This window comes from Barbatula barbatula (genome assembly GCF_947034865.1).
Source record: "Barbatula barbatula genome assembly, chromosome: 22".
Lineage (NCBI taxonomy): Eukaryota > Metazoa > Chordata > Actinopteri > Cypriniformes > Nemacheilidae > Barbatula > Barbatula barbatula.
This window is the reverse complement of record NC_136785.1, coordinates 10,878,202-10,904,389: the sequence shown is the minus strand read 5'-3', so window position 1 is coordinate 10,904,389 and position 26,188 is coordinate 10,878,202. Positions and strand designations below refer to the sequence as shown.

Here is a 26,188-nt window from a genome sequence, read left to right as displayed (position 1 = left end):
AGGCCCGTCCGACCGGGAGGAGACCCCGGGGAAGACCTAGGACACGCTGGTGGGACTATGTCTCCCGGCTGGCCTGGGAACGCCTCGGTGTCCCCCCGGAAGAGCTAGAGGAAGTGTCTAGGGTGAGGGATGTCTTGGCATCTCTGCTTAGACTGCTGCCCCCACGACCCGGCCCGGAAGAAAATGGATGGATGGACGATTCCAAGGACCCCTATATATATGATGAACCTTTTGTGAGGGACCCCCTTCCTAAAATAACATTTGTCTTTTTAGCCATGGAAAAAACTAAAAGACCATTCCAAATAGTAATTTAATCAGCTTTTCTAGGTGTTAATTTCAGCCCAGTGTTGAATTTCAACAAAATTGAACCTCAGGAGTCACAATGCCATCCAATGGCAATTTGAAGTCCTGATAGAGTGAAAAGACGCATGCAAGTTATCACATAAAAATATTTTTTAAACTTTTCCAAAATACATGAAGAAATAGTACTGCTGCATTGCTTAAAAGTCAATATGACCTTGTTTTCGTTGCAGTATTCGAGGTCTGAAAAAATACAGAGCATCTTTTCTGTTATTTTCACCCGTTTCTTCTGTTTTAGTTTTCTGCAAATAGAAACAATGTTTATTTGAAATTTGGGAGAAATTAGTAGTTCACAGAATGAAACAAAAATACCTATAAAAAATCAATATGGCCTTTGAAGCGGGATATATATTTATGAATAAACAACATTTAACTACATAAATAGTAAGTGTGGTGTTATAAAGAAACCCAAATAATTGGGTGCACTTAAAGTGACGTTAGAAGAGTGGGCAAGTGTTAAAAACCTGAAGAGAAATATATTTAATCGAAACTTTCAAAATAATTATTGTTTCAAGACAGCATACTGTCTTAAAACCCCAGGTGAAATAAAGGGGATATAGGGAATACTAGAGATGAAAAACAATTCTGCAAGAAAGGAAAAAAACACGTACATAAATGAACGTTTAAAAATGAAACCGTAATAATGTTAAATAGACTTGCATTTTATTTTTTTTAAGAAATTTTCTGTGGATCTCTTAGAACCTTCTGCAGGCTCCCTGGGGGTTTTCAGACCCCAGTTTGAAAGCCCCTGGCCTAGCTTATTGAAACAAGAGTACACTGTAAAGGAGAGAGAGATGGTTTATTAATGGGTAGAAAGGATGGCTAGCCATTTAAAAATCAACCAGTGCCATTATCTTTTTCAAGGTCCTGAAAATAACTCATAAAAAGAGAGAAAAGAACATGAGCAGATTTCAAGGGATATGACTTGTATGACAACAGTAAAGTTTGACTTAACAAAAATCTTTTTCACAGTGATTGAATATGTACATTCTCATTACACAGACACTATGCAAAAAGAAATACAGAGATTCAAATTTGTTTTCTAACAATTTTTAGTCATTTAGAATAATAACGAGACATGGAATGTGAAAAAGGAAGACATTGCAGAGGTTCCCAGTTTCAGCTCAGTCTGAAGCGCTACATTTTAAGAGTTAGTATAATCAATAAGATGGGGTCGGTCGAATGGGGTTCGGTCTCAAATCATAAAATGCATTTGTTTCTAGTATCAGGCCTTTTCGCATAGTGAAAAATTAAGAATAAGATGTGGAAAACCTTTCCGGCTGTCTAATAGTGAAGTAAAAAGGGTGGTTGAAAGCAGAGAAATAACAAAAAGGAATGTTTTAGATTTGCTTTGGTCAACCAATAAAGCATGTTTGTCACAAAAACGTAGGCTGTGAGGTATAAATACAGCATACAGATGTCCTCTGGGTAAATAGGTGTTATAGTCAAGCTATGTCTGAGATTAGAAATATATATATATACAGATAATATAGACAGCAGCTGTAAAGGCTCTGATTGATGTGCAGGAAAAAAGCTGGTAGAGCTGATGGATCCAGGACAGGGAACCTTACGAAACCTTTGGATTACAGACCAAGAGACATTAAACAAAACAGTAAAAAGATCTTGACGGTACTGATACACACATTAATATTTCAATTATTTAAGCCATAATTTGAAAAGTGTTGCTTTGGTTGATCGGCTTTGTTGGCTTATTTTATTATTCATCTCCACAATAGATAACCAGGAAAAACTTGATTGACAATCTTTGAAAAAAATCCAAATGTGATAAAAAATGTATGATACCCACCAATTTGTTAAACTAGACTTCACAACACAAAGCATGCAATCATGACATGCAGCCAAAAACTAAACAGCATTATGAGATGTTGACTTATAAGCAAGCAGATGTAAAAGGAAATTAGCAAAGCAATAAGATTTTGTAAGTATGACCTTGTGACTGCCCACAGCACAGTTGATTTGGAGTTAGTAGCAATCATGCAAACACTGTTTCCCAACATCTGTTTACAACATCCTGATACGGAGAGTAAAAAACTAAACTTACTTCATTCACACCTAAAATGGAAGAGAGAATAAACAGAATAAGGGACGTTCTCGTGATAAAAATCTCCATCAAGTGCTCTAACATCTTGTTTAACTTTATTTACTGACAAATGTCACATGCACAAAATGATGAACATAGGAGATAACATAAATATTGAGTCATTCTGAGAAAAAATGAATAATCTTTGGCAGGACAACTTTTACACACTTGGCACATATTTTGTCCTCTTAGGAAGCTGCATATTTTTGGGTTAAATTTTTTAACGTGATCAACTCCTGTTTAGAACACATCCTTGAGTTTAACCGCTACAAAACGTAACATAAAATTCAAGTGTTAAGCACTTCATACCAAAATAGGTAGATTTTATTATTGACTTGGAAAACTATTTAAACGGACATAATGCAATAACCGTAGCTACTACAGCTATTGTTGGGCTGATCCATATATAATACAGGCCTGATATAGTAAATTTTTAGTATGAATCATTGTTTGATCATTTGTGTCCACTATTATCAAGACATTCTTGAACAATAGCATGACACATTGTCAGACCAAAATCTTCTCACACAAAATTGGAATTAAAAGGCTCTAATATTTTAATAATCCAATGCGTCAGAACATTAGATTAATAGAGGTTATCAGACTGAAATGTTGAAAACATTCAAATTTTTACGAGATGGCACTTTTCATTTCATGTTCAGATTATGCATTGGACAGCTAAGGGAGTAATAAGCAACATAGTTCACCCAAAAATGTAAATTCTGTCATCATTTACTCACCCTCTTGTCATTTCAAACCTGTATGACTTTCTTCCGCAGAACACAAATGAAGATATTTTGAACAAAGTTGGTAACCAAACAACCCTGGCCCCCATACACTTCTATTGTAAGGACACAAAACCATTGCAAATGAATGGGGCCATTTAACAACCTTCTTCAAAATATCTTCTTTGCATTAGAAAGAAAGTCATACAGGCCAAGAGAGTGAGTAAATGATGTACAAATGTTTATTTATGGGTGAACTACAACGAAGTTCCATTGGTCAATTTGAATACTTTCTGGCACATTACAATTCTGCTAATGGTCACATGACTACAAATAAACTATAGCGTTCAAATACAGATTTATATCAGAACACAACATTTTAGCAGATTACAGGCCCCTTACAACTCCCTTAATGTTTTCTCAGTAAGCAGAGTTTGGACCAAACAATGCAGCTCCACTCTTGGACTTAAAATAAGTTCTTATTCCCCAACAGTTGCCAGAGAGGACAAAGATATGAGCCAACCCTCTTCGCTTTACTGTGCTTCAGTTTAACGTATAGTTTTTTTTAATGTATACACACACACTAGTACAATGTGTGTGTCAAGAGAAACAATCAGACATGTAAAAACATGATCTGTCAAAAGAAATTAAGCCCTGCATGGTTCATCACATATCTAGATTTGCTTGGTGTAAAAATAAACGTTACTCTGCACTGTTTGCTGATTAATAGAAGCTCAAAACTGGAGAAAGACCCTCCCTTGTCCCCCATTTGGAAAACCCTACTGCCGTACTTTTCCGGGAATGTAGTTCCGGTCAATACTTTCATCCTGCAGGAACATGTGAAGACAGCGTTCGTTCTGGGCCAAAGGATGGCCTGCAATTCTGAGCAGGAACATAAAAAAAACACTAAGTCGTACAAGAAACAATGTATACAAAATGTATGCGTATGTTCCAATTTGAGTATTTCAGGCCAATTGGTTAACTTGCATCGGTGATCAGCTAACTACTAAGTTTCGCTCTCTATTGCACCGTTGTGCAAGTTAATGTTCATCTTGAGGCTCGATCAATCATTTAGCAGTACATTGGGGAGATTTGAGCCTGTGGCATTTCAATTACTAACCTGTTGATAAACTGTTCAAGTCCAGCTCGTCTCTCCTCTATGAAGGCCTCTTCAAAAATGCCTTCATCACCACGGAAGGGGAGCTGTCTCTTTAAAGCCTTTCCAGGCAATGGAGGCACAACTATCTACAAATATATAAAAAAGGGGAAGATATGAATGGGGGAAAAAACTTGAATAATCAAAATAATAACTCCGTAAATAAAACAGTTTTTGCACTCATTTTAAATGAACAGAGTGTATAAGTTGTCATACCTTGCTGTCCCTTTCCAGCTCATTTTTAAGCCATTCGAAATCGCTGTATCTTCGCCGTACACACGAATCCTTCAGCTTGAAAATGGGAAGATTCGTCTACAATTCAACAAGGAAAGCAGGATAAGTCGTATTATGTTAAACGTGCAAATGCATGCTATCAAAACCCTCAATTCCTCTCAACACGTTTACGAAATGATGCATTTGCAACAGTGAAGCTTTTCACAAAACGACTCTTCAATGCCCGTCAATAATAATGAATTGATGCATTTCGGTGGCTAACAGAAAAAAAATGCAACATGCTCAGCCTGTGTTAGTCTAATGTTACATGCTGTTTTAATCAACAGTTTGATGCCAATTAAATCGAAAAAAGAATCAAATTCATCCACATTTATGGGGCGTTGGGAGTGTCGATTTTCCCGGACTCTTACGTTGACTGAAGCAATAATTAGCATGTTAGCGCGCAAGCTAACTAGGCCGAACCGAGACGCAGCCGCTCACCACCCGTACAGATACACCCATTCATCCGCCTACCCTCATCCGAACTTCGTAAGTGGTGAACCGATTGCGTCCTACTCCTATAGTCTGCGGGTCGTACACGTCGATTTCCAGAAAGTTGCTGGGAGGCCCGTAAGCGTCCGTCAGGTCCTGGGGTTTGGAGTTTAACCGGCGAGTGTCGGCGACAGTGGCTTCAGACATTTTCGAGGACTTCTTTCAGACTAACTACGTTGAGGTGTAGTCTAAGACGCGTACGAATAAGATGTTTTTTAAGACATGAAATCGATGGCGATTAAAATGGGGTTAGCACTTTTGGGAATGTAAAACTTGGATATGTTCAAGATCAGCAATGCCACAGGAAATCCTACGTTTCTTTGCAACCCTATGCGATGATATTTGGAGCAGTTTGGGAGACGTGGTTCATTTGACCCGCCTATTTAGCCCATCTAGCCAATGGTAGCTTTGTCTTACAATGACTGACAAGACAAAGTTCCTATACATTTTAAGAACCATGTAAAGAAAAATCTGAAATGTCTCGAATTAATATCATGTTCTTGTTTTTTGTTTTGACATTGCAAAGGTTTTTCACACGTTGTTAATTGATATGCGTTAATATAGATTTATGTAATTACGTGTGCATTTTATCTTACTAGTTTAACATTTATGCATATGCCTCGAGCATTCGAAAACGAACAAAAGTCCCCCAAATTATTTTATAGCTGTGTATGAAGAGTTTGATTCCTAATTTAGAAGTCATGTTTTTTATTATGTGAACATATTATCTTTTTATTGTGTTAGTTAGCTGTATGTTTATTTTAAGTTATTGTGGCGCAAATCAAAACAAACCGACTGCATTTTGATCTATATTAATTGGACTGCAAAACATGATTTTAGATTTGAGTTATCTCATTTTACAACCAAACTCTTCATATCTATCTTTACGGTACACTCGAAGGTCATGCATGCAAAACAATTCTACATCATTATTCTGTATATGTCGTGAATTGTTCATTTTTACAAAACAGTATTATTCATAAATGAATTATGTTGTTTGTAACTTTTCAATAGCATCTTCTATTTGTGTTCTCTACTTCAGTGGAGATTGTACACATACAATAATAAACATGCAATTGATAATTTTCTTGTTTTGAGGTTAAAAGGTTATTTTTGAATGGTATTTTCTTAATATTTGCTGGTAAATCGTTTTATATCTCGGGTTGTATTTTTACCTGACGAGCACTAGGACCCCGATGTTTCGTGATACGAGTGGTCTGCACGGGCCCCTGTCAAAAGTGTAGTGTTGGCCACACGCGCGCAGCGCAGGATGCTGCTGGTATGCATTACAGTGTCATTCTACTCAACTGTTGCGGAGTATACAAGACAAATACTCTTTTCGTAATGGAGGTCACCGATTCGACTTGTAAGTTTGACTTTTTATTCATAGCAAAATTCTATTACAGTTATTGTAACCGGAATATGTTTCTAATGCATGTTTAAAACTACAAAGGTAAGTCTAGCGCACTTTTAATGTAAATGATGAAATAAAAATGTATTGTATTGTTTTATTGTCTAGACACTTATAATACCGCTGGTTATGCAAACGATACTTGATCTCAATGTATGAAAAAACACGGCATTATTCTACATGTCAATATGTCAGTGTTCCCCAAATATAAAAATATAAAAAAACATCCCCAAATAATAGTTTGTTAAATATCTAAGTAGAGTTGTGCAGTGGAAACAAACAAATCCTCTAAGAAATTTCTTTGCACAACATCACTATCAACATTACCATATTATGATCAGTCAGAGGGTAAAGACTTTTAAAATCTACATTTGAAGCCGTTTTGACAAATTTGTGTGTAACTGCTACACTTTTTTCTACGCTGCACCATTCATGACAAAATATCTCTCATCCTGTCTTCTAATGTCCCTAACTTTCCATTGAGCCAACTATCAGTTCCTTCATCCTGTGGTTCCTATCTGGTTGAAGGCCAGTTCAGCATGATGGCCATTCATGATCTGAATGAAGGCTTCCTGGCTTCTCATGCAGGAAATCCGTTTGAGAATGTGTTCAATTCTGAGTTTGTTTGCATGGATGCCAGGAAAAAACAGTCCATCCAAGTTTTTAGTCCAGGGCTGATTTGGAAATGCCCCTTAATGTGTGTCTGAGTTTTCTTGTAAGGAAAACTGGTCTAGCATGTAGTACCTTGCATAGCCAGACTGGACGTACAGTGTACCTCTATGCACTGTCATAAGGAATATCAGTTACTAACAATTTAACTATCTTCAGAAAAGTAAAATGTTCATTCTCATTCCATTTTACTTGTTATCGTTTAAAACCTTAAATGATTTATAGTTACTCTCAGAGTTAGTAACGGTTGTGATAAAGTTTAAATTGCAATGTGCAGCTTTGATGTGTCTTCATTCAACAAAGTCATGTGAAATATAAATGCATGCCTACTATAAGCTAGAGTTAAACACTTTTCAAACACATCATACACTATGAGTCCATTTCTAGGACGTAATCACACCCCATCCACTTTGAAGGGTGTGTATGCGTGCGTGGGTGTCTGGTAAGAGAATCGCTGTGATTTCTCTATCCTGTAGTTCCTTTTGCACAAGGCTTCCATCTATAAATACCTATGGCCAAACAGACAAAGGCTTCTCTCTTCTGCAGCGTGTGAGCCTGATGGGTGCACACAGGCCTGACACTGTCTCTCACTCCAGCATTCCATTGACCGAATGCAAGAGAACAGCAGCCGTCCTCTTGTCTGTAGAGAAATCACACGGGTTATCACACTAAACAGAGTGGCCGGGAAAGTCTTTGTGTGTGACCCTGGAGACTCGTCCACATGCATGTCCTCAAAGAGTTTAAAAATCAAAGGCAAGGAGGATGATTAGTATGACTAGCATATTAATCTCCAAATAAAAAGAGGTCAGATGCTAAGGGGCTTGTCTGGTGTAAGATATTTTTTTAATCAACTTTCTCGGATCCCATTAGTCATGAAAATGTGAGTAGGACCGGTATATATATTTAAAGAATCATCGTTTTAACCATTCTGAGTCTGTAAAGTGAGATGAAGGTGAGATACTTTAAAGAAATCTGGATTTATAGTTTTGATGGATTTATAGTCTATAGTTAGACGTTGAAAACAATTGTGACTATTAATGACCCTAACTGAACATGCAGACCAAGACCAAGATGAATCTTTAATTGTTAAGCTACTGTACAGGACCATCCACTATAGTTTACTAATCTAAAACTTTGATTAATCGACAATCTGAGTTGGAGGACTTGGAAGAACTGGATGGGAACCGGTGGGAACTTGGAAGACGAGAAAGTGCTGGACGGGACCAGCGGGGAAGGGAGCAGCCAATAATTCTCTTCATTTATACACTCCATTATCCCAGAGTTCGGATATAGCGCACCCTCTGTGGTGGGATTGTGGGCGAGGCTTCCCTCAAAGCCCTCAATTTCCACCAGTACTCCTATGGGGACGGACGATGTTGCCAGCTCACACACCTGGTCAAAAGCACTGTTGAACTCGGGCTTGGGGGTGGTGAACGGCTCTGTCGCTCGCCTGGGCTCAGGCTCGTTGCCCGCAGCGGGCTAAGGTTCTCTGTCCACTCTCTAAAGGAGCCTCCCCGGATAACTGCGCTTGTGTGGCGGTGTTAAGTCCAGCGAGCAGAAGCGCACAGAGGTCAATGTCTGGGACGGCAGAAAACAGGCTGAAAAAACAATAGTCCAAGTGCTCCAGGAGAGAGCGACCTCCTTGGACAAGCACAAATGGCAGGAAAGGCTATGGTGAAGATGAATACAAAAAGAGACAAGACTGAACACGGAAAACTAAATCACACCAAATAGAGTTTGCCGCTTACACTATGTTGGTTGGTTATTCTGTAACGGAACGTGCACTATAAACCAACATGAGGAGCCAGGAGTAACTAAACATGTATTTAATAATCCAACTGGTACATAGGCAAAGACAGGACCACAGTAACATCCGTACAACTAGACAATAACCAACATGACTTGCAGAAAAGGCTGACTATATAAACATGTGAAGATGAGGTGGTGACAGTCAGATGCGCTGATGACAGATATGGTGCAGGTGACGAGCAGGGGAATGGTGGAAAATGTAGTGTTCCAGTTATGACGGGTGAACAGGGGACCGTGACAATAACACCGAAGACCATGCGTTTCACAAGTAAGGGATAATGTACAGGCTTGTATTATCCTGCTTATTACACATGTGAATTTGAATTATTTTATTAGCTCATTTTTACCGAATCCAGACCTTCCACGAGGAAAAGCCGATTACTTTCGGGTTTAAGGTAAGAAATTACGTTAAAATGTCACGAACAGGCAATTGGTTTACTCATTTGGAAATATAATATCTTATATGTTATTAAAATACACATTTATGTTTAATTTGTCAAAAATAACTGTCAAAATGATTTCCTGCATCTGGGTTACCGTGTGTTATTAGTGTAAGAGGGAAATGGATAAAAGGAACATGCACTTTCCTCGGAAGGGTTCGAATAAAGAAAATCCAGGGCACGATCGGCCACATCCATCTCATGTAAAGTTAACGTTACTCCGTCAGACTACTCGCCTAAAAAAGGTTCACATGCCACAGCACGTCTTCCAAACACGCTGCCACCGATAGATGTAAGAAGGGCAATGGATGAAAGGAACAGGCACTATTCCTTCGAACAAAGAAAATGCAGGCAGTCAAGATTCGTAATATAACTTTTGATGACTTTATTAGCCGAGGTCTCTCTCCTCCTGGGGGACATCAACGTGAACTCCACCACGACACCCCTTGTTCATGCCTGCAACACCAGTTCAACTCGTCACCCCAAAATTCTCAATAAATCTCCCAAATTAATCTCACATTCGTTTTTAGAGGTTGTTATCTCAGAATAACGTACCTGCAAATGTCGCAACTGGCCAATCAGAATCAAACATTCCAATGAGCTGTGTAATATGGGAAAATAATGATTTAATTTCTAATGTGCTGAGCACAAATGTACCATGGTTTCAGAAAGCAATTACTCCACATATAATTATAGAAGAGTAGTTTTAATCTGAATACAACTAATAAACAATATTAATATAAATTAAACATAGAATAAGTTATATTACTAAGTTAACTTCAGGCCAGGTGTGTGCGTCTGATGGAATTGCCTATAGGATTTTTCTTTGGAACAGTGGGCTGCTCAGGACAAATCCAACAGCAATGTGAAAGAATACAGCATGACAAGACACATGTAAACTGTGATAAAATCAAGGTTATCACATTTCCTACTTTTACTTTTCATGAATAAATGCATGTAGAGATATTACGGTTTCGTTGCATAAACATTAATATAAAAGTTTTTTCTTTGCAATATTTGAGGTCTGAAAAAATACAGAGCATCTTTTTTGTTATTTTGAGTTTTCATTTTCTGAAAATAATTGCAAATAGAAGCAATATTTTTATTTGAAATGTGATAGAAATATTGTTAGTAGATTACAAAATGAAACAAAAAATATAATTTTACCTAAATACTGTAAATAGTCTACAGAAAAACTGATAATAATTATGAAATTTGAAATAATGAAAAAAGAAAAGTTGTTTCCGTGGCTGTATACAGATAATACAAAATGTACAATAATTACAAGGAATAGAATTACACAAAAATGGAAAGCATGTAAGTGTTGACTTCAGTCAATCAGTCAACCACAAAGTAATGCAGCTTGTTTCTTCCATTGCAGAAGATTTTCCCATGCTCATGAAACCATCAATAGGCCTACTTATACTCATACCAGTCATCCTCAAAGCCTTCAGCCCTTCCCTTTCATTTATGTAGCCTCTGCAATTGACACCACCCAGAAAGCTGTCAACCACTGAATTATTCAGCATTAAAGTATTTTCATATCTCCCCTATTTCAGTGTGTCCCCCATGTGTCCTTAACTTGTGTCGCAAAAGCCCCCTCTATGAGTTTGTCCTTTGCAGTTTATGTCGCGTAACGTCCACCCACCCTCGATCAGACAGCTGATAAGCTTTTTTTAGGGACTGTATGGTATTCTGGACATGATGCTTGTAGGATGGGCGAGATCCGATACTCCCCTTAACATTACTGCAAGCGTTCAGTTTTCAGGAAAAAAATCCCAACTTTTTTTGTGGATGAAACCACTGAACAGACACAGATGGTGCATGTTGTACATATGTTGTGTGCTATGATTTTTTACAGTGTTCGGGTGGAAATGGTCCAAAAAGGAGGGATCAGTGGTGAAAGAGTTCATGCTATATAGTGAAGAACTGATGACATGTAATTTTTTTGGGGGGGTTGGTTGTTGTAGATGAATAGGAAGCAGAAGGTTAGGGATGATATAAACTGGTGTCGTAAGCCCAGACAGGAAACTACAGCTGCAGGACATATCCCCTTACCCACAATGCCCTTGCCTCGAGACAGCACAGCTGCTTTCCCTAGAATTTGTTTTGCCGGTGTATATGTGATTGTGTTGAGGTGAATGAATGTTTGCACTGCATTTCTGAATGCTACAAGCTGCATTGTCCTCTTTTCCTCAAAGGTGATGTCATTGTGTAATTTTGGTCCTCACAATGGCATATTGTCTAGGTAAAATGCAAGCCACTCAATGAAAGTTCATGTGGAAAGTTGTTTCAAACTTAGTCCAAGCAATACAAAGAAAATATTTTCTTTGTATTTTAAATCGCTCTGTCCTAATCTAAACTTTCACTGGAAAAAATTTACAGAAATATATTGGTTTTTGTTTACAGATTTTTCACGTGTAATGTCCAAAAACTGTAGTTTACGCAATCTCACTGTTTTATTAACAGATTTTCACATATTTTTTAAACATTCAAAAACCATCCAATTTTAGAAAACGACTGCAAATTTAAAATACATTTTTTCAGGAAAACTGGATTTTTTCTTTTCACTTTTTTTAACTGTTTAGGAATTTTATTTTACAATAGCCATTCACATTTGGCGTGTTTTGCATTATTCATTATTTTAAATGTGGTTTAAATGCGCATGTGGTGCGACGCTCCCATTTTTACAGCCGCATCGGCTCCACAATATTTGAAAAATATTTTAACTTTTCTGAACGCACAGGTCATGTGAAAAGAACCAACCAATCAATATAGACAAGCTCAGTGAAGATGGAGACACAGATGATCACAGCATAAATAAACTATAGCAGCAGAGTTATTGCAAGATATTTTCAGTGTATGTAATTCATAAATGCTTTCTTTATACCTCCTTGTCTCAACTGCTAGCGTGGCCATGGTTGCGTAACAACGCCAGACACTAGGAGAGCAGAAAAAAGGAGAAAGCAGTGCGACTCGAGTTTTCCTTGTGGTTTTAAATGCGAAATGTGAATCGCCCCCATACACAGTGCTAATAGAAGAGTTGATGAGAGCTTCAACTTCAACGACTTCACATTTCCACTCATTTCACACAGCAACAACATGACTTCTTCAAAACCCTCGTAACTTAGGTGCACTTACAGTAGTTCCACAAAAATGACCCCGTTTTCAAAGAAGGGATGGTGGATTAATGGTGTTGAATGGGAACTGTAGTTGCTCGGAAACGGGGCGGGTCACTCCCTCGCCTGTGTCAGTGAGTGCACTCACATACAATGACCCTCTGGAGAGCTGCGGTACTGGGGTTGTGATTGCACCACTCTTGGTACAATAACAGTCATCCTACTTTCTGCTCTCCGAGCTTCCGGCTCCTGCTCTTCTTCCGCCCATCTTTTTAACTTGTTTCCTCTAAAAGACACACACACATTTATGTTTCCTGCTCTGAGGGTGAGAGGAAAACTCTTGGGAGGAGTTATCATTATTTTATCAATGACTGTGCGTAGACGTGATGCTCTTTTAAATTGTATTGATGAGTGTGTAATTTATCTCTATGTTTAAGGAATGTCTAGCATGGATGCACTGTAAGCCGAATGCAAGTATATTATATACATATATCTTTTATAATTGTCTTTGGAAACGTTGAGTTGTCACTGTGGTGACAAGCTGGACAGGCATTTTGACATCTGCACACTAATGGGAAATTGTATTCGGTTTCACATCTGTTGACAAATAGCCAGGAAGGTTTGTGTCCTTCCTGATGTGATATGTTGTGTGAGATATCATCTGATCTGTCCTTTCTGATAAATGTCACAGCGGAATGCACGCTTTTGGGAATGCAAGTCGTTTTGATTAATTTATCATCAGATGTTTTTTTTCTAAACCATGTTTGATTGTTTTAAACTTCAAGTTTTATTTGTATTAAGATTTACTACAAGATTATATTTCTTGTAAAAAGGATAATTAGCAATTTCAGCATTATGGATGTGACCTTTTCTGTAAAATCTTGAAGTTCTCAGACGCACATTTTTGAGAGACAACATACTTTGTAGGATTTCTGTTTAACCAACAGCAATAATACCCAACAGTTGGAGAAAGGATAAATGTTTATAAAACATAAAATAGTCACTATAGTTTAATTTTCATGTGCACATTCATGAGGAATATGGATCATTATGGATGTGAAAATTCACTAGCCTGACTATGGAAACTGTTTTAAAGATGCTTCAAAAAATTAATCTCCAGTGTGTAATTGTTTTGAGGATCTGTTGACAGTAATGCAATACAGCATACATAGCTATGTCTTTAGAAGTGTATAAAGACCATACATAATGAAGTTATCCTGGAGGCTAGTGCAGGGACATGACGGGACAGGAAGCCTCCAGGACGCTGCTCCCAGCTCAGGGAATCAGTGGGCCACGAGGATCTGTGAGCTCGGGCAGCTACGGAAGTTCAGGCAGCTCAGGCAGCCATGGGGCTGTTATGGTGGAGCTGGGTTAGTCAGGGATGGTGATACTGGTGGCGGTAACGCTGGCTGCTGTGGCAGTGGAAGGGGGTGTGGAGGAGGATGCGGTCACTGTGAGGATGCTGGAGACAGCAAGGTCAACTGTTACAGAGAGGTAAGACCTGACAGAGGGCTCTGAAAGAAGGCTGTGAAGACTTGGAAGGCTCAGAAGACTCTGTGGCGATCCTAGGGATCGCACATATGTAGAAACAAATGTATAGTAAGTCTATACATAAGTAAGCCGCTTTAGAAGCGTCTGCCCAATGGATAAATGTAAATGTAAAATACAACAGGTCGTGCTCCCGCAATACCTGAGCCATCATGGGGAGCTCGGGTGTGGGAGATCCGTGGTGAGGACGGGACTTGATGACGATAGACTTATCCGGAGTGGCTTCGCTCACGCAGAAGCGAGAGCCATTAATCACCAGGATCAGATCGATAAACTCGACCATTGGTCTGTGGCTCAGGATCAGTTCCACTCATGTGGAATGATCTGCCTGTTGCTACAAGATCAGCAGATTCTGTAGCCATATTTAAGAATCGTCTGAAAACTTTACACTTTAAGTGAGTGGCCGTCCCAACTCAGCCGATGGCAGAAGTCCAGAAAGTCCTCCACATACCACTCCAGAGGACAGCTGGTACTGGAGATTGTCCTTTGGAGAGGCGTTGCCGAAGTAATCCATTTTCATGCAAGTCCGGTCTTCTGTAACACAACTCTCGTGGGTGACAGACGAAGGTAAATCCAACAATACTCTTTAATGACAATCCACTATAATCCAATACACGAAGATGTTTAACATTTGTACTTCATTCCATTATTTCGCTTACATTTAAATTACTAATTGAAGAGTAAATCTTTACAGAAGAAAGTATTCATATTATTATTTAGATTTTTAAATACAGTATTTATATGGTTACACTTTTGAATGCCACTAAAAATATTAAATGGGTTCATCCCTAAAATAGACATGCTTGAAACTGATCCTTTAATAAGGACTTCCTTGTTTGCGTAGCACTCCACAACCACTGTTTCAAAAAAATCCCTGTTTGTTTTTGGAGCGGTGAGGGACAGAAACATCGTGAGCTAAGCAACAGGTTTTTTTATCTGGCCGGGAGATATAGAAAAAACACAGCAAGGGCAGGAGCAAAAGAAAGGTCACATATTGCAGTGATTACTTTAGGCCAAGAATAATAATTCTTGGATCAGCAAAGCTAAATGAGTGTCAGGTAGCCTTGAGATTTCTTTCTTTGATGGGTGTGGTGAAGAGTGCTTACATGTGCTCCTATGTGAAATAACAACGTGGTTTGGAAAACGACCACACATATCCAACATGTTGGATTGGTTCATATCATAAAAAAATCTGTCATCCAGCAGTGAATCATTATTCTCCAATTAAACATAAGAAATAGATAGAGGTGTGTTGCAAATAACGGGTGATTTTTTTAATGAGCACAGGGCCTGTTTGAATCATTAGTAAATGTCAATTCGTTTTTATTTAAGGGATAATTCACCAAAAAAATTATATTCTGTCATTATTTACTCACCTTTGAGTTGTTCCAAATCTGGAACAAGATTCTTTCCCACAATGGGGAGCACACTCTGTCTGGTTATAAGTATTCTTCCAAATATCTTTCTCTGTGTTCATCAGAACAAATAAATGTATACAGATTTGGAGATACTCGAAGGTGAGTAGAGGATGATTTTCATCACTTAAACCACACTTTGCTACAACTGAAATAGAAAGTATTGTCAAAATTACGAATGGAAGACTTTTCCTCTGGTTTCCTTTCCCAAAGTGATTCATGAGATCCTTAAAGGAATGTATAAATCACAACACAAGTGTCCACCTACAGACGGCTATGATAAATGTTGAGTATTGTTGACAAGTTTGTTCTAGAAGACGTGAATTCTTATTCAAGGACTTTCTAAAAAAAACTTTTTCTCTTTGGGGGGTTTCAAGTTTCCTGTGTTTGTTAAGCCATTCATAACAGTGCAGCTATTGTTCAGTAGACTTCCATTAGAAATCTATTTAGGTCATATCCATATCATTGCCTATTTATTGCATTAAACCTTCAGGATCTCATGTTTGGCATTTTGGCAAGGATTCCCTAACAAACGGCCAAGAAATTCAGATGACCAACTTCAACAGCTGAAGTCTCAACACAGATTATAAAAGCCAGAAGGACAGAATGCAAACGGCGAATCACTCCCAGTTACATGATAAAAAACAAAACAATAAAAATGGCTTTAAATTGATATCGTGTGATGTAAATACTGTACATACAGTGGGGTCCACCATCTTGATTGTCATTCTCTTTACGTTCAGGATTAAATGTGATCATCAGTCACTTATTTTCAAACTTGTCTCCGACGTTTGGACACTACTGTATATAAACTGTGATTAAACAAATCAGGAAATGTTTCATCAGACTTTTTCTTTTCTCATCCTTTCTGGCCATTGAACCTTTCCTTCCCTTGTGTCCCTGGAGGTATGGAGCATCTGGTGAAGGAGTTGAGTCTGCTGCTGAAACTGCTGGAGAATGAGAGCGTGAGTTCAGCCACGGCGGAGAAGATGACCGTGGTCAGGAACCTTGTCAAACAGCTGCAGCCGTCTGGTGAGTGTGACCTCCAGATTCAGAACAGCTGGAGAAATTTCTTGGATACAGCCTTGCTGAAACAATTCAGACATTAATAATTATAACAATATATGAGAGCATTATATCCAACACAACAGATGATTTTAAATTAAAATAGAGTAAATAGTTTTCTTTATAAGGAGATCTTTTTTACCTTCTTGTGTGGAAGCTGAATTAAAAGTATTTACATTTAAGTTCATAAGCCTATTTTTAGGTATGCATTTATTGATACATTTTATTTGCAGTGAATGGATCTGACTTTATATACATGAACACATCTCTCTATGGAAATGGTACCAGCTTTGTAGAATCATTGTTTGAAGAATTTGGTGAGTCTGTTTCGGTTTTTACTAGATATAATCATTAAAAACATTTTGTTTTTTTAGAAAAGATGAAGAATCATTTAAAAATTATTTTAGGGAGATTATTGAATCCTATCACTGTTATTAGTTGAAAATTACTACTAAACGTTTTTACAATACCTTTTGTACTAAAATAACATATAGTGACAGAATATCGACATGATCATAATAATCAAGCCATGCATTTGGCAGATGCTTTATCCAAAGCGACATACATTACATGATACTATTAGGTTTGTTTTTGAGTATGTGCAATCCCTAGGATCGAACCCATGACCTTGGGGTTGCTAACGCCATGCTCTAACAACTGAGCTACGGGAAATCCAATAAAAAATTATAATGGTCAATATGATCATAAGCCCACGGATTTTATGCATGTATAAGAGTGTGGTTTTGATGTCTGTTCTCAGATTGTGACCTGCAGGATCTCAGGGACTCTTCTGAGGAGATCAAAGGGTTGGAACAGGAGGAGGCATCCAAACACGAGCCTGTAAAATCGGTAACAACCTAAATCTGTAAAAAAAAGCAAAAATGCAAAAAATTACTCTAATATTTAGTGGGATCTAGCAGTGAGGTTGGAATTGCAACCAACGGCTCACTCAGGTTTACCTCTACTACCTTAAATCGATGCTCCTAGGACACTGTTGCCACCTGGCGCTTAAACAAATTACTGGAAGAAATGGAATGCGCATGCGCTTACTATTCTGATGACGAAATTTGCATCAAGCGCACTTTACACTGTCCCTCGCATATGCTTAAAAAGGGCTATACCTCAGGCGTAAGATGTCGTCACATTTTCACTTGTTTGCTGAAGAAGATATATTTACAAAACGCATTCTGTAGAGCGATTTGTCCGTTTGGGGCTACTGTAAAAACAAAATGGCGAATTCCATGTAAGGGTACCTGCAGTGTATGTAGTAGATAGAAATAGCTCATTCTAAGTTAATAAAAACATAACACTTCATTATGTAAGGTCATTTTTATGTAACATTTTTATGTATATTACATTGCATTTCCCTCAAAAGATCCTCAAAAACAATTGCACACGGACCTTCAAAATGAACATTTCAACCTCTTTAAACATGCAGCTTAACTAAATATTTAACCTCACATCTTATATTACTTCATACAGTCTATGCTCGTGGATTTGATTGAAAACCAAATTGTTAAAAAAAAGGTTTATTTGTTTTATTTTGTCAGAGTCCTACAGACACGCCTCCTCCCCTTCCCACCACACCTCCACCTGATGATTACTACGAGGAGGCCGTACCACTCGGACCGGGCACAGCACCTCAGTATATAACCACACGCAGTGAGTTCACACACATACAAGCCGGATATATCTCAACAATGCCCCATTATAAATCCTGACATACTCAACCTGTTCACCAGGCAACCCCAGCCCTCCAAACTCAATTGAGGATGCTTACTATGAAGACGCCGACAACAATTACCCAACAACACGCATGAATGGGGGAAACAAAAACTCCTGTAAACAACGCGTGTAAGCAACTTATTTGTTAAAGCTCTAAATGTACATTATTTTAATAGAGGTTAATTTTCACAGATAATGATTCAGATGCACTCAGTAGTTCGTATGAGTCATATGATGAAGAGGATGAGGAAGCCAAAAGCAGAGAGCGGACACACCAGTGGCCCTCAGAGGAAAGTTCACCAGGCCAAAGGAAAGACTACCGCAAATGTGCCTTTCTCCTGCGCAAAAAACGCTTCGGTCAGTGGACAAAGCAGCTAACTATCATCCGTGAGAATAGACTTCAGGTACATCACTGTTACAAAAATGCAAGAACAAATGATATATACATTGTATTTCAAACAATTTATGCGTTAAGTTATAGAAGAAAATAATAAAAATGAAATGAATTTTCACCTAAACGTATATTTTCCACAGTGTTTCAAGAATCCCAAAGATCGTACTCCATATGTTGACCTACCCTTGAATCTCTGCAATGTCATTTATGTGCCCAAAGATGGACGCCGCAAAAAGCACGAGCTTCGTTTCTCCATGCCAGGAGGAGAGGCTGTGGTGTTGGCTGTACAGAGCAAAGAACAGGCCGAGAACTGGCTGAAGGTGCTAAACCAATTTACTTCTATAATCTGTCTTTTTAAGACTTTATAAAGATCAGATCACAGGATTAGAGCAAATGGTCTGATTTTTCTGTTTTGGTGCAATTGTTTCTTATCTTTTTAATCATCAGGTCATTCAGGAAGTTAGTAATCTGGCAAACAACATCAATGAAAAAGATAATTCATCCTCTCCTATGATACTACGAAAACTAGAGCTGGACAAGGTACTTAGCATGAAATGGCCGTAAACTGTATCACTGTATGACTGTAATGTATTGATTTCAATTTTCAACATTAAGTCTGTTTAAATCCTGTTTACTGCAGATGATGTCACCAGATAAACACACTTCTGATTCTGACAGCATGGCTAATGGAGACAGTACTCGGGAGAGCTGTGAGAATGGTATGGACACAAATAATGACTTTGGATAGTGGTTTCTTTGTCCAATGCTCTGAGGGTCAGAGTCGGTTTTCCAGGTGTAGTACATTTCCTCGTGTCAGTCCTGTGATGTCACTTTCAAACAATGGAAGTAGGAATTAAGGAAGGATGTTGCTGTTCTCTGCAGTACTTCCTCTTTCTTTGATGTGCCCCGAGGTTAAATTTTGTTTCTCTTTACCGTTACCACCTTCCCCCCACCCATTTTTTCACATTCTATATACTTTATAAAAAAACAGCAGCATATGCTGGTTAGGTAGGTTTTGATGCATGGTAGATTTTTTGTGCTGGTTTAAGCTGGTCGTGTGATTGTTTAAGCTGGCCATGCGCTGGTCCTAAACTGGTCCTGAGCTGGTTAAGGACCAGCTTTAACCAGTACAGGACCAGTTTATACCAGCATTTGCTGTTTTTTTACCAGCCTAGTAACACTCAAAAAGTCTAAATATTATTTAATATCACTGAATTACTGCAAGGATATTAGGATACACCAACAAACCAATTTAAGGTCTTTAACTCTTGTGACGTGGAACCGGTTGCCATCGAGAAACTCCTCGATGGCAAGGCTCCGGGGGTGGATGAGATTAGACCTGAGTACCTCAAGTCTCTGGATGTTGTGGGGCTGTCTTGGCTGACACGCCTCTGCAGCATCGCGTGGCGGTCGGGGACAGTGCCTCTGGGATGGCAGACCGGGGTGGTGGTCCCTCTTTTTAAGAAGGGGGACCGGAGGGTGTGTTCCAACTATAGGGGGATCACACTTCTCAGCCTTCCCGGGAAAGTCTATGCCAGGGTACTGGAAAGGAGAATACGGCCGATAGTAGAACCTCGGATTCAGGAGGAACAGTGTGGTTTTCGTCCGGGCCGTGGAACGCTGGACCAGCTCTATACCCTCTACAGAGTGCTGGAGGGTTCATGGGAGTTTGCCCAACCAATCCACATGTGTTTTGTGGATTTGGAGAAGGCATTCGACTGTGTCCCTCGCAGCATCCTGTGGAGGGTGCTTCGGGAGTATGGGGTCTGTGGTCCTTTGCTAAGGGCTGTCAGGTCCCTGTACGGCCGAAGCAGGAGCTTGGTTCGCTTTGCCGGCAGTAAGTCGGGCTTGTTCCCAGTGCACGTCGGACTCCGGCAGGGCTGCCCTTTGTCACCGGTTCTGTTCGTAATTTTTATGGACAGAATTTCTAGGCGCGGCCAGGGGCCGGAGGGTGTCAGGTTTGGGGACCACACGATCTCGTCTCTGCTATTTGCGGATGATGTTGTCGTGTTGGCCCCTTCAAACCAGGACCTTCAGCATGCACTGGGATGGTTTACAGCCGAGTGTGAAGCGGCTGGAATGAAAATCAGTACCTCCAAATCCGAGGTCATGGTCCTCAGTCGGAAAAGGGTGGCTTGCCCACTTTAGGTTGGTGGAGAGTTCCTGCTTCAAGTGGAGGAGTTTAAGTATCTTGGGGTCTTGTTCACGAGTGAGGGAAGGATGGAACGGGAGATTGACAGACGGATCGGTGCAGCTTCTGCAGTAATGCGGTTGATGTACCGGATTTTAATACATTTCTACACCAAATGTTCAGTTCCCAACTGACGTTTTAAAAACATTCGAAAGTGGGGTACTGCCAGAAACGGCTGTAAACTTAAGGGAGATTTATAACATTCAGCAATCCTAACAAAGGAAATCTTCATAATTGAATCCAAACATGTGTTTCACGTCTTCCTGTTGTGTGTGCATCCTCTTATGTTGCGTCATGTGCTAAATATTTTAGGAAAAGGCAAAAAGGGGACGTTCTCTGAACTGACCGGATCTATGAGTCGAGCTGCCGGCAGGAAAATCAACCGAATCATGAGTTTCTCCAAGAAAAAGCCTCCTCAACCAGGAGAATCAAATACGCTGTCCCATTTAGATGACAATCCACGTTGTGGTGAGGCCTCATAAACTGCCAGCACTTGCTTTGCCGACTATAGTTTAATAAATGTTTCCTCTGATGAGTTCCCTGCCATTTACTCTTGCTAGGTTACCTGAATGTTCTGGTGAACCAGTGTTGGAAAGAACAGTGGTGTTGTGTAAGGAATGGAACCCTTTATCTCCATAAAGACAGAGGGGACATTCACACCCATGTTAACTCTGTAGCCCTTCAGGGTGTGGAGGTCTTACCCGGTCTTGGGCCTAAACACCCTTTTGCCTTCCGCATCATGCGAGGAGGCACTGAAATAGCAGCTTTGGAGGTTAGAATTCCTTTAATCTTTGTGATTTTTATAAAATAACATTCAGATGGGTTATTTTAAAATATTGTTCATTTATGTTCAGGCGAGCTGTTCTGTAGAGATGGGCCGCTGGCTGGGAGTTCTGTTGGCAGAAGCAGGCAGCACGACCTCTCCAGAGGCGCTGCATTATGACTACATAGATGTGGATACGATCAGTAGCATCCAGAATGCAGCACGCCACTCTTTTCTGTGAGTACAACCGAGTATTTCAGCAACTTTGTGTATGTGTGCTGCTTTTATAGATTCAAAGACTCACATGTGTTTTTGATTTTGATTTTTTATAATTTTTACCAAAGCTGGGCGACCTCCTCCAGCGGCACATCCACAGACCCACGGACTTATGATGAAGTGCCATACGAAAGTGTGATGGTAAGGTTTAGTTTAAAAATTCATGTTTTCAAAATATTTAGTTTGTTCTGATTTTATTTCAGCAAATTATTTTAATTTGCCTAAAATGCAGCATTAAAGGAGTAGTTCACCTTCCAAATGAAATATCTGTCATAATTTACTCAACCTGATGTAATTTTAGACCTGTGTGATTTTCTTTCTTCGGCAAAACACAAAAGAAGACATTTTTAAATATGTTGGTAACCAAAAACCGTTGGTCTCCTTTGACTAATATTGTATGGACACAAAAGCAATGTAAGTCAATGGGGACCAACATATTTCGAAATATCTTCTTTTGTGTTCTTCAGAAGAAATTAATACCGGTTTGAAATGACAAGAGAGCATGAGAATGATGACAGAACTTTCATTTTGAAGGTGAACAATTTCTTTAATAAAACTATATCACTGTGGTTTTAAAGATATTTGTATAGTAGCATTTCTGTCCTTGCTGACCATAAGTTAATGCTCTGCAAATGTGTGGTAAAAGTTTTGTTATGTCTAGTCAGCCACAAAACTTTCACCATTGCAAGCATTTTCTGTTTCCAGAAACAGGAACCTGTGTCATCAAGTGCATTGTGAATTTGATTTTCTGTGAATGAGTAAATTTCCTTGAACTGGAAATCATAAGTGTTTCGAGTTTCTTTGCTGTCTCAACAGAACATAATTTCTCACCTTTTTATAACCTCTGTTTCGTCTCCAATCAAGCAGATGGATGAGACGCAGTCTAAACTGAAGCGATATTCCTCGATGTCCAGTGTAAATACAGCTAAAGCTGAGACGCAGATCACAGTGAAGCGACACGGTTCCTGTATGTTCTCACTGGAATGTAAACTGTTATCAGATTTCTTAACATCATCTAATAAATTTGGTCATAACTGTAATAATGTGATTAATTGCCTTAATGATGATTCATAAAAATGTTTTTGTGTTGTAGCTGTGAATCATTATGGTAAATATGGAAAAACAAGGGCAGAAGAAGATGCGAGGCGATATGTCAGCGAGAAGGAGCAGCTGGAAAAAGAAAAAGAAGCGATCAGGAAAAACCTGCTGTCGCTCCGTACAGAGAAGAGGCAGCTAAAAGAAAAGATAAAAAACGCAACAGGTGATTTGTACGTTACACAGAATTTGAAATGCTGCAACTTTTACATTTGTTTAAAGAGAAAATGAAAATTGGGTCATCTTTTACTCACACTCTTGTCATTTCAAACCTTTATGAGTTTCTTTCTTCCGCAGAACACAAAAGAAGATATTTTAATATTTTGAAGATATAAGTTGATAACCATACAGAACTGGACCCCTTCTATTGTAAAGGAACAAAACCGATGACATTTATTTTTATGTATCTTATTTTGTGTTCTGCGCAAGAAAGAAAGTCAAACAGGTTTGAAATGAAAAAATGAGTGAGTAAATGACAGAATTTTCATTTTTGGGTGAACTACCCCTTAAGTATTCAAGGCTAATATTTTTAATGGCTTCAAGTCTTGCAGTGGTTGGCGCCATCTGCTGGCAATATTATGAGTTATTAATTTCATACTAATCCCTAACCCCTTCATTTTAATCTCTGGCATGTTCCTTTTGTATCAGTGTTTGTGCACATAAATGGTTCCTTGATACCTTGACTTTTTTTTATCAGACTTATGAAGAGACCATACACTTACAATGGGTTTATGTTGGAATCAGTATATTACAGGTAGACTTTAAGTGGACTATATAACACTACAGCGACCATATAGCCATTGTTGTGGAAAGTTGATCTTGCAGCTTCAAAAAATTGCTCAGACAAAGTGGTTCCATGTATCAAAGATTAATTTTTTTTTTCGTACAAGCAAAAAATAAGTGAGATCTTCCCAAAACATCTAAAATTACAGTGTTTTCCAGTCCCCAGTTATAGTACAATTTCTGAAAGAGGGGCTTCCCTTGAACCAATCAGATATGTTACTGTTATTTATTACTTGTCATGTCCTCCCAGCAATAGATTTCCAGCAACCAGATATGTTTTTCTAATGGGGGTTGGCGCAAGGTTTTCATAAAATAAAAATTAAAAACTAAAACATAATACATATGATGCTCCTGAGTAGAACAATAGATTCTCGGACAATGGAGATCTGATCTGTTAAATATCCTGTCTGAAACTTAACAAGACATGCACAGAAAGTCCAGGCCTCCTAATGGTATTAATGCCTCAATTCAGATACATTGGTCAGTCTTCTGAGCCTACAGACATTCCTGGAGTTTTATATTGCTGTGCTCTTAAAACATAAGTGTAGGTGAATCTTTTGTTGAATAAAAACATGCTTAATAAAATAAATGATCAAATTAAATCATACACAATCATCTTTGGTTAAATATGGTTCAGATCATAACACAAAAACATAATTATTCTAGTTTTCTTCTAATACTTTTTAGTACTGTTAAAATATATGTGTGGTTTAGTAAAATTATTTAGTAAAAAGTACATATGTGAAAGACAAATAGATCTGTGGTTAATAACAGTGTGTAAGATCATGGACCCTGCACTAAATTTATGTTTCTGTCCTCCCATATGAGGTTTTAACCGTAGAGGGCGCCTATCAATGTGTACAAGTTTTGAAAACAACCCAGAAATTAGAAATTACACAATACCATATAGCTAAAACAAACTGGCAACCATTCAAAATGTTCAAGCAGCAGCTGGTTTTGGGGTTTAATGGTGATCGCAAATGTAAACTCCACCCTCTTTGTTATCGGGACAGAAAAACAGCAAAAGACTATGGAGCAGCACCTGGCCGAACTGGAAGCAAGTTGTCGTCAGAAGGAAGCTGAGCGTGTGGACCTTGAGTTACGACTGACAGAGGTTAAGGAAAAACTAAAGAAATCTCTGACTGGAGGGATACTGGGGGCACCTGTGGACAGCAAACCAGCCATTAAGGTACAAGGGCACTCATATGCATCATGGTTTACTTTATTCATGCACATTCAGATTTTTCCGTGGACATTTTTGAATATCTTTATACTTTTAGGTTAAAAAGAAGGACCGTATTTACAGTGATGGAACTGTACCAGTCAACTGTGCATCTGAAATGAAGAAACGTCAACTGTCCATCTATGCATCCACTAAAGGAAATGTCATGCAGAAAGCCAAGGTACATGACTGAGAATTTATAATAAACTATATAATGAAATTTTTTTAACACATGTGGAGGCCTGATCTGTATAAATGTAAATAATCAATGTTTTTTTGTCAACTTAATTAGGAATGGGAGTCAAAGAAGGCGATTTAAGCAAATCACGACCCCCAGGAGAGTGTAAGAATATACTGTATGGCACCCAAAGGCTTAAAGCAAAAACAAAGAGCAAGTCAAAGGAAAGACTGTGATTCGGCACACATATTTTCAGACACATTTGCATTTGCAGAGAACAGGCATGATTTAACAAGTTTGTTAAAGTAATTTGGCTCACATGATGAATGTTTATATTGTGTGGATAATAAGGATAAGGGAAGTGTTTTGTAAAAATCAGTATAAAAATTACAATGCAAGTCTTTAAATATTCTGTGAATTACACTTATTTCCAACTATATAATGTCACACAAACGCTGATGTGGCCTTCCTGCTGATTCCGTACTGCAGTACTGAGATAAAGTGGTAATGTCCCTGTTATGTTATGAGTGAAACAGAACTGAAGAACTTTAACTCTAGGGCACTTAATTTACCAAATGTATTTATTTATACTTTGTACATAATTCCAGTTAGATGGAAAAAAAAAATTCTTCTCGTCTGTAACTGTCACTGTAACTGTTCATAATAAATGAGTTTTCAAAAATGGGTTTGTCGGAATTTTATGAACGGGAAATAGGACATTTTTACACTTTAAACCGTAGATGCTGAAAATGCCTCATTATGTATGCATTAAATGTACATAGGGTTCGGAGTCTATTTTATGTATAAAATAGGAAAGTCCTCCACATTTTGAGGTGGAACTCCGCCTCTCTTAACATTGACCCCGCCCACCATTCATCCCCCTGCTATCAGACTATTTGAATTCAAGTATTCGTGAACTGTAGGATAAAACAAAAACAACTAAACTAGTAAAATGAGAGATTACAACATTTTGAAGAT

At 38.6% G+C, this 26,188-nt stretch overlaps 2 protein-coding genes across 8 annotated transcripts; one reads left to right on the top strand and one right to left on the bottom strand.

Moving 5' to 3' along the window:
* Positions 1-1,020: 1,020 nt before the first annotated feature.
* snx12 (sorting nexin 12) lies at positions 1,021-5,531 on the bottom strand (the record flags this gene model as incomplete). Of its 3 annotated transcripts, none has more annotated exons than XM_079486285.1 (5): positions 5,090-5,531; positions 4,559-4,654; positions 4,307-4,431; positions 3,970-4,068; positions 1,021-1,936 (listed from the first exon to the last, which is right to left on the bottom strand). In XM_079486285.1, the coding sequence occupies exons 1-5, from the start codon at positions 5,252-5,254 to the stop codon at positions 1,645-1,647; spliced, it is 777 nt and encodes a 258-aa protein (XP_079342411.1). In that variant the 5' UTR covers positions 5,255-5,531. The 3 variants fall into 3 exon arrangements, with proteins under 3 accessions (XP_079342411.1, XP_079342413.1, XP_079342412.1); XM_079486287.1 differs by having other exon boundaries at positions 1,021-2,433; positions 3,978-4,068; positions 5,090-5,475; XM_079486286.1 differs by lacking the exon at positions 1,021-1,936 and having other exon boundaries at positions 3,966-4,068; positions 5,090-5,444.
* A 796-nt stretch (positions 5,532-6,327) lies between these two features.
* Positions 6,328-25,888, top strand: afap1l1b (actin filament associated protein 1-like 1b). 5 transcript variants are annotated; one of them, XM_079486282.1, is made up of 19 exons: positions 6,328-6,473; positions 16,425-16,550; positions 16,817-16,900; positions 17,344-17,432; positions 18,134-18,245; positions 18,326-18,424; positions 18,501-18,712; positions 18,843-19,022; positions 19,150-19,242; positions 19,343-19,421; positions 21,206-21,361; positions 21,454-21,665; positions 21,748-21,893; positions 22,001-22,073; positions 22,800-22,917; positions 23,026-23,193; positions 24,824-24,999; positions 25,091-25,213; positions 25,325-25,887. In XM_079486282.1, exons 1-19 carry the CDS (start codon positions 6,389-6,391, stop codon positions 25,349-25,351), a joined length of 2,358 nt encoding a protein of 785 aa, XP_079342408.1. In that variant the 5' UTR covers positions 6,328-6,388; the 3' UTR covers positions 25,352-25,887. The 5 variants fall into 5 exon arrangements, with proteins under 5 accessions (XP_079342408.1, XP_079342410.1, XP_079342407.1 ...); XM_079486284.1 differs by having other exon boundaries at positions 6,356-6,473; positions 22,800-22,899; XM_079486281.1 differs by having other exon boundaries at positions 6,366-6,473; positions 22,797-22,917; positions 25,325-25,888.
* Positions 25,889-26,188: the final 300 nt, after the last annotated feature.

What these genes read in the sequence shown, in the direction of transcription:
- afap1l1b (XM_079486281.1), top strand. Translation starts at nt 6,389, where the DNA reads ATGCATTACAGTGTCATTCTACTCAACTGTTGCGGAGTATACAAGACA. An exon ending in TCAGTATATAACCACACGCA is followed by an intron (nt 18,246 to 18,325) that starts GTGAGTTCACAC and finishes CCTGTTCACCAG; the next exon opens with GCAACCCCAGCCCTCCAAAC. An exon ending in AAAGATAAAAAACGCAACAG is followed by an intron (nt 23,194 to 24,823) that starts GTGATTTGTACG and finishes TTATCGGGACAG; the next exon opens with AAAAACAGCAAAAGACTATG.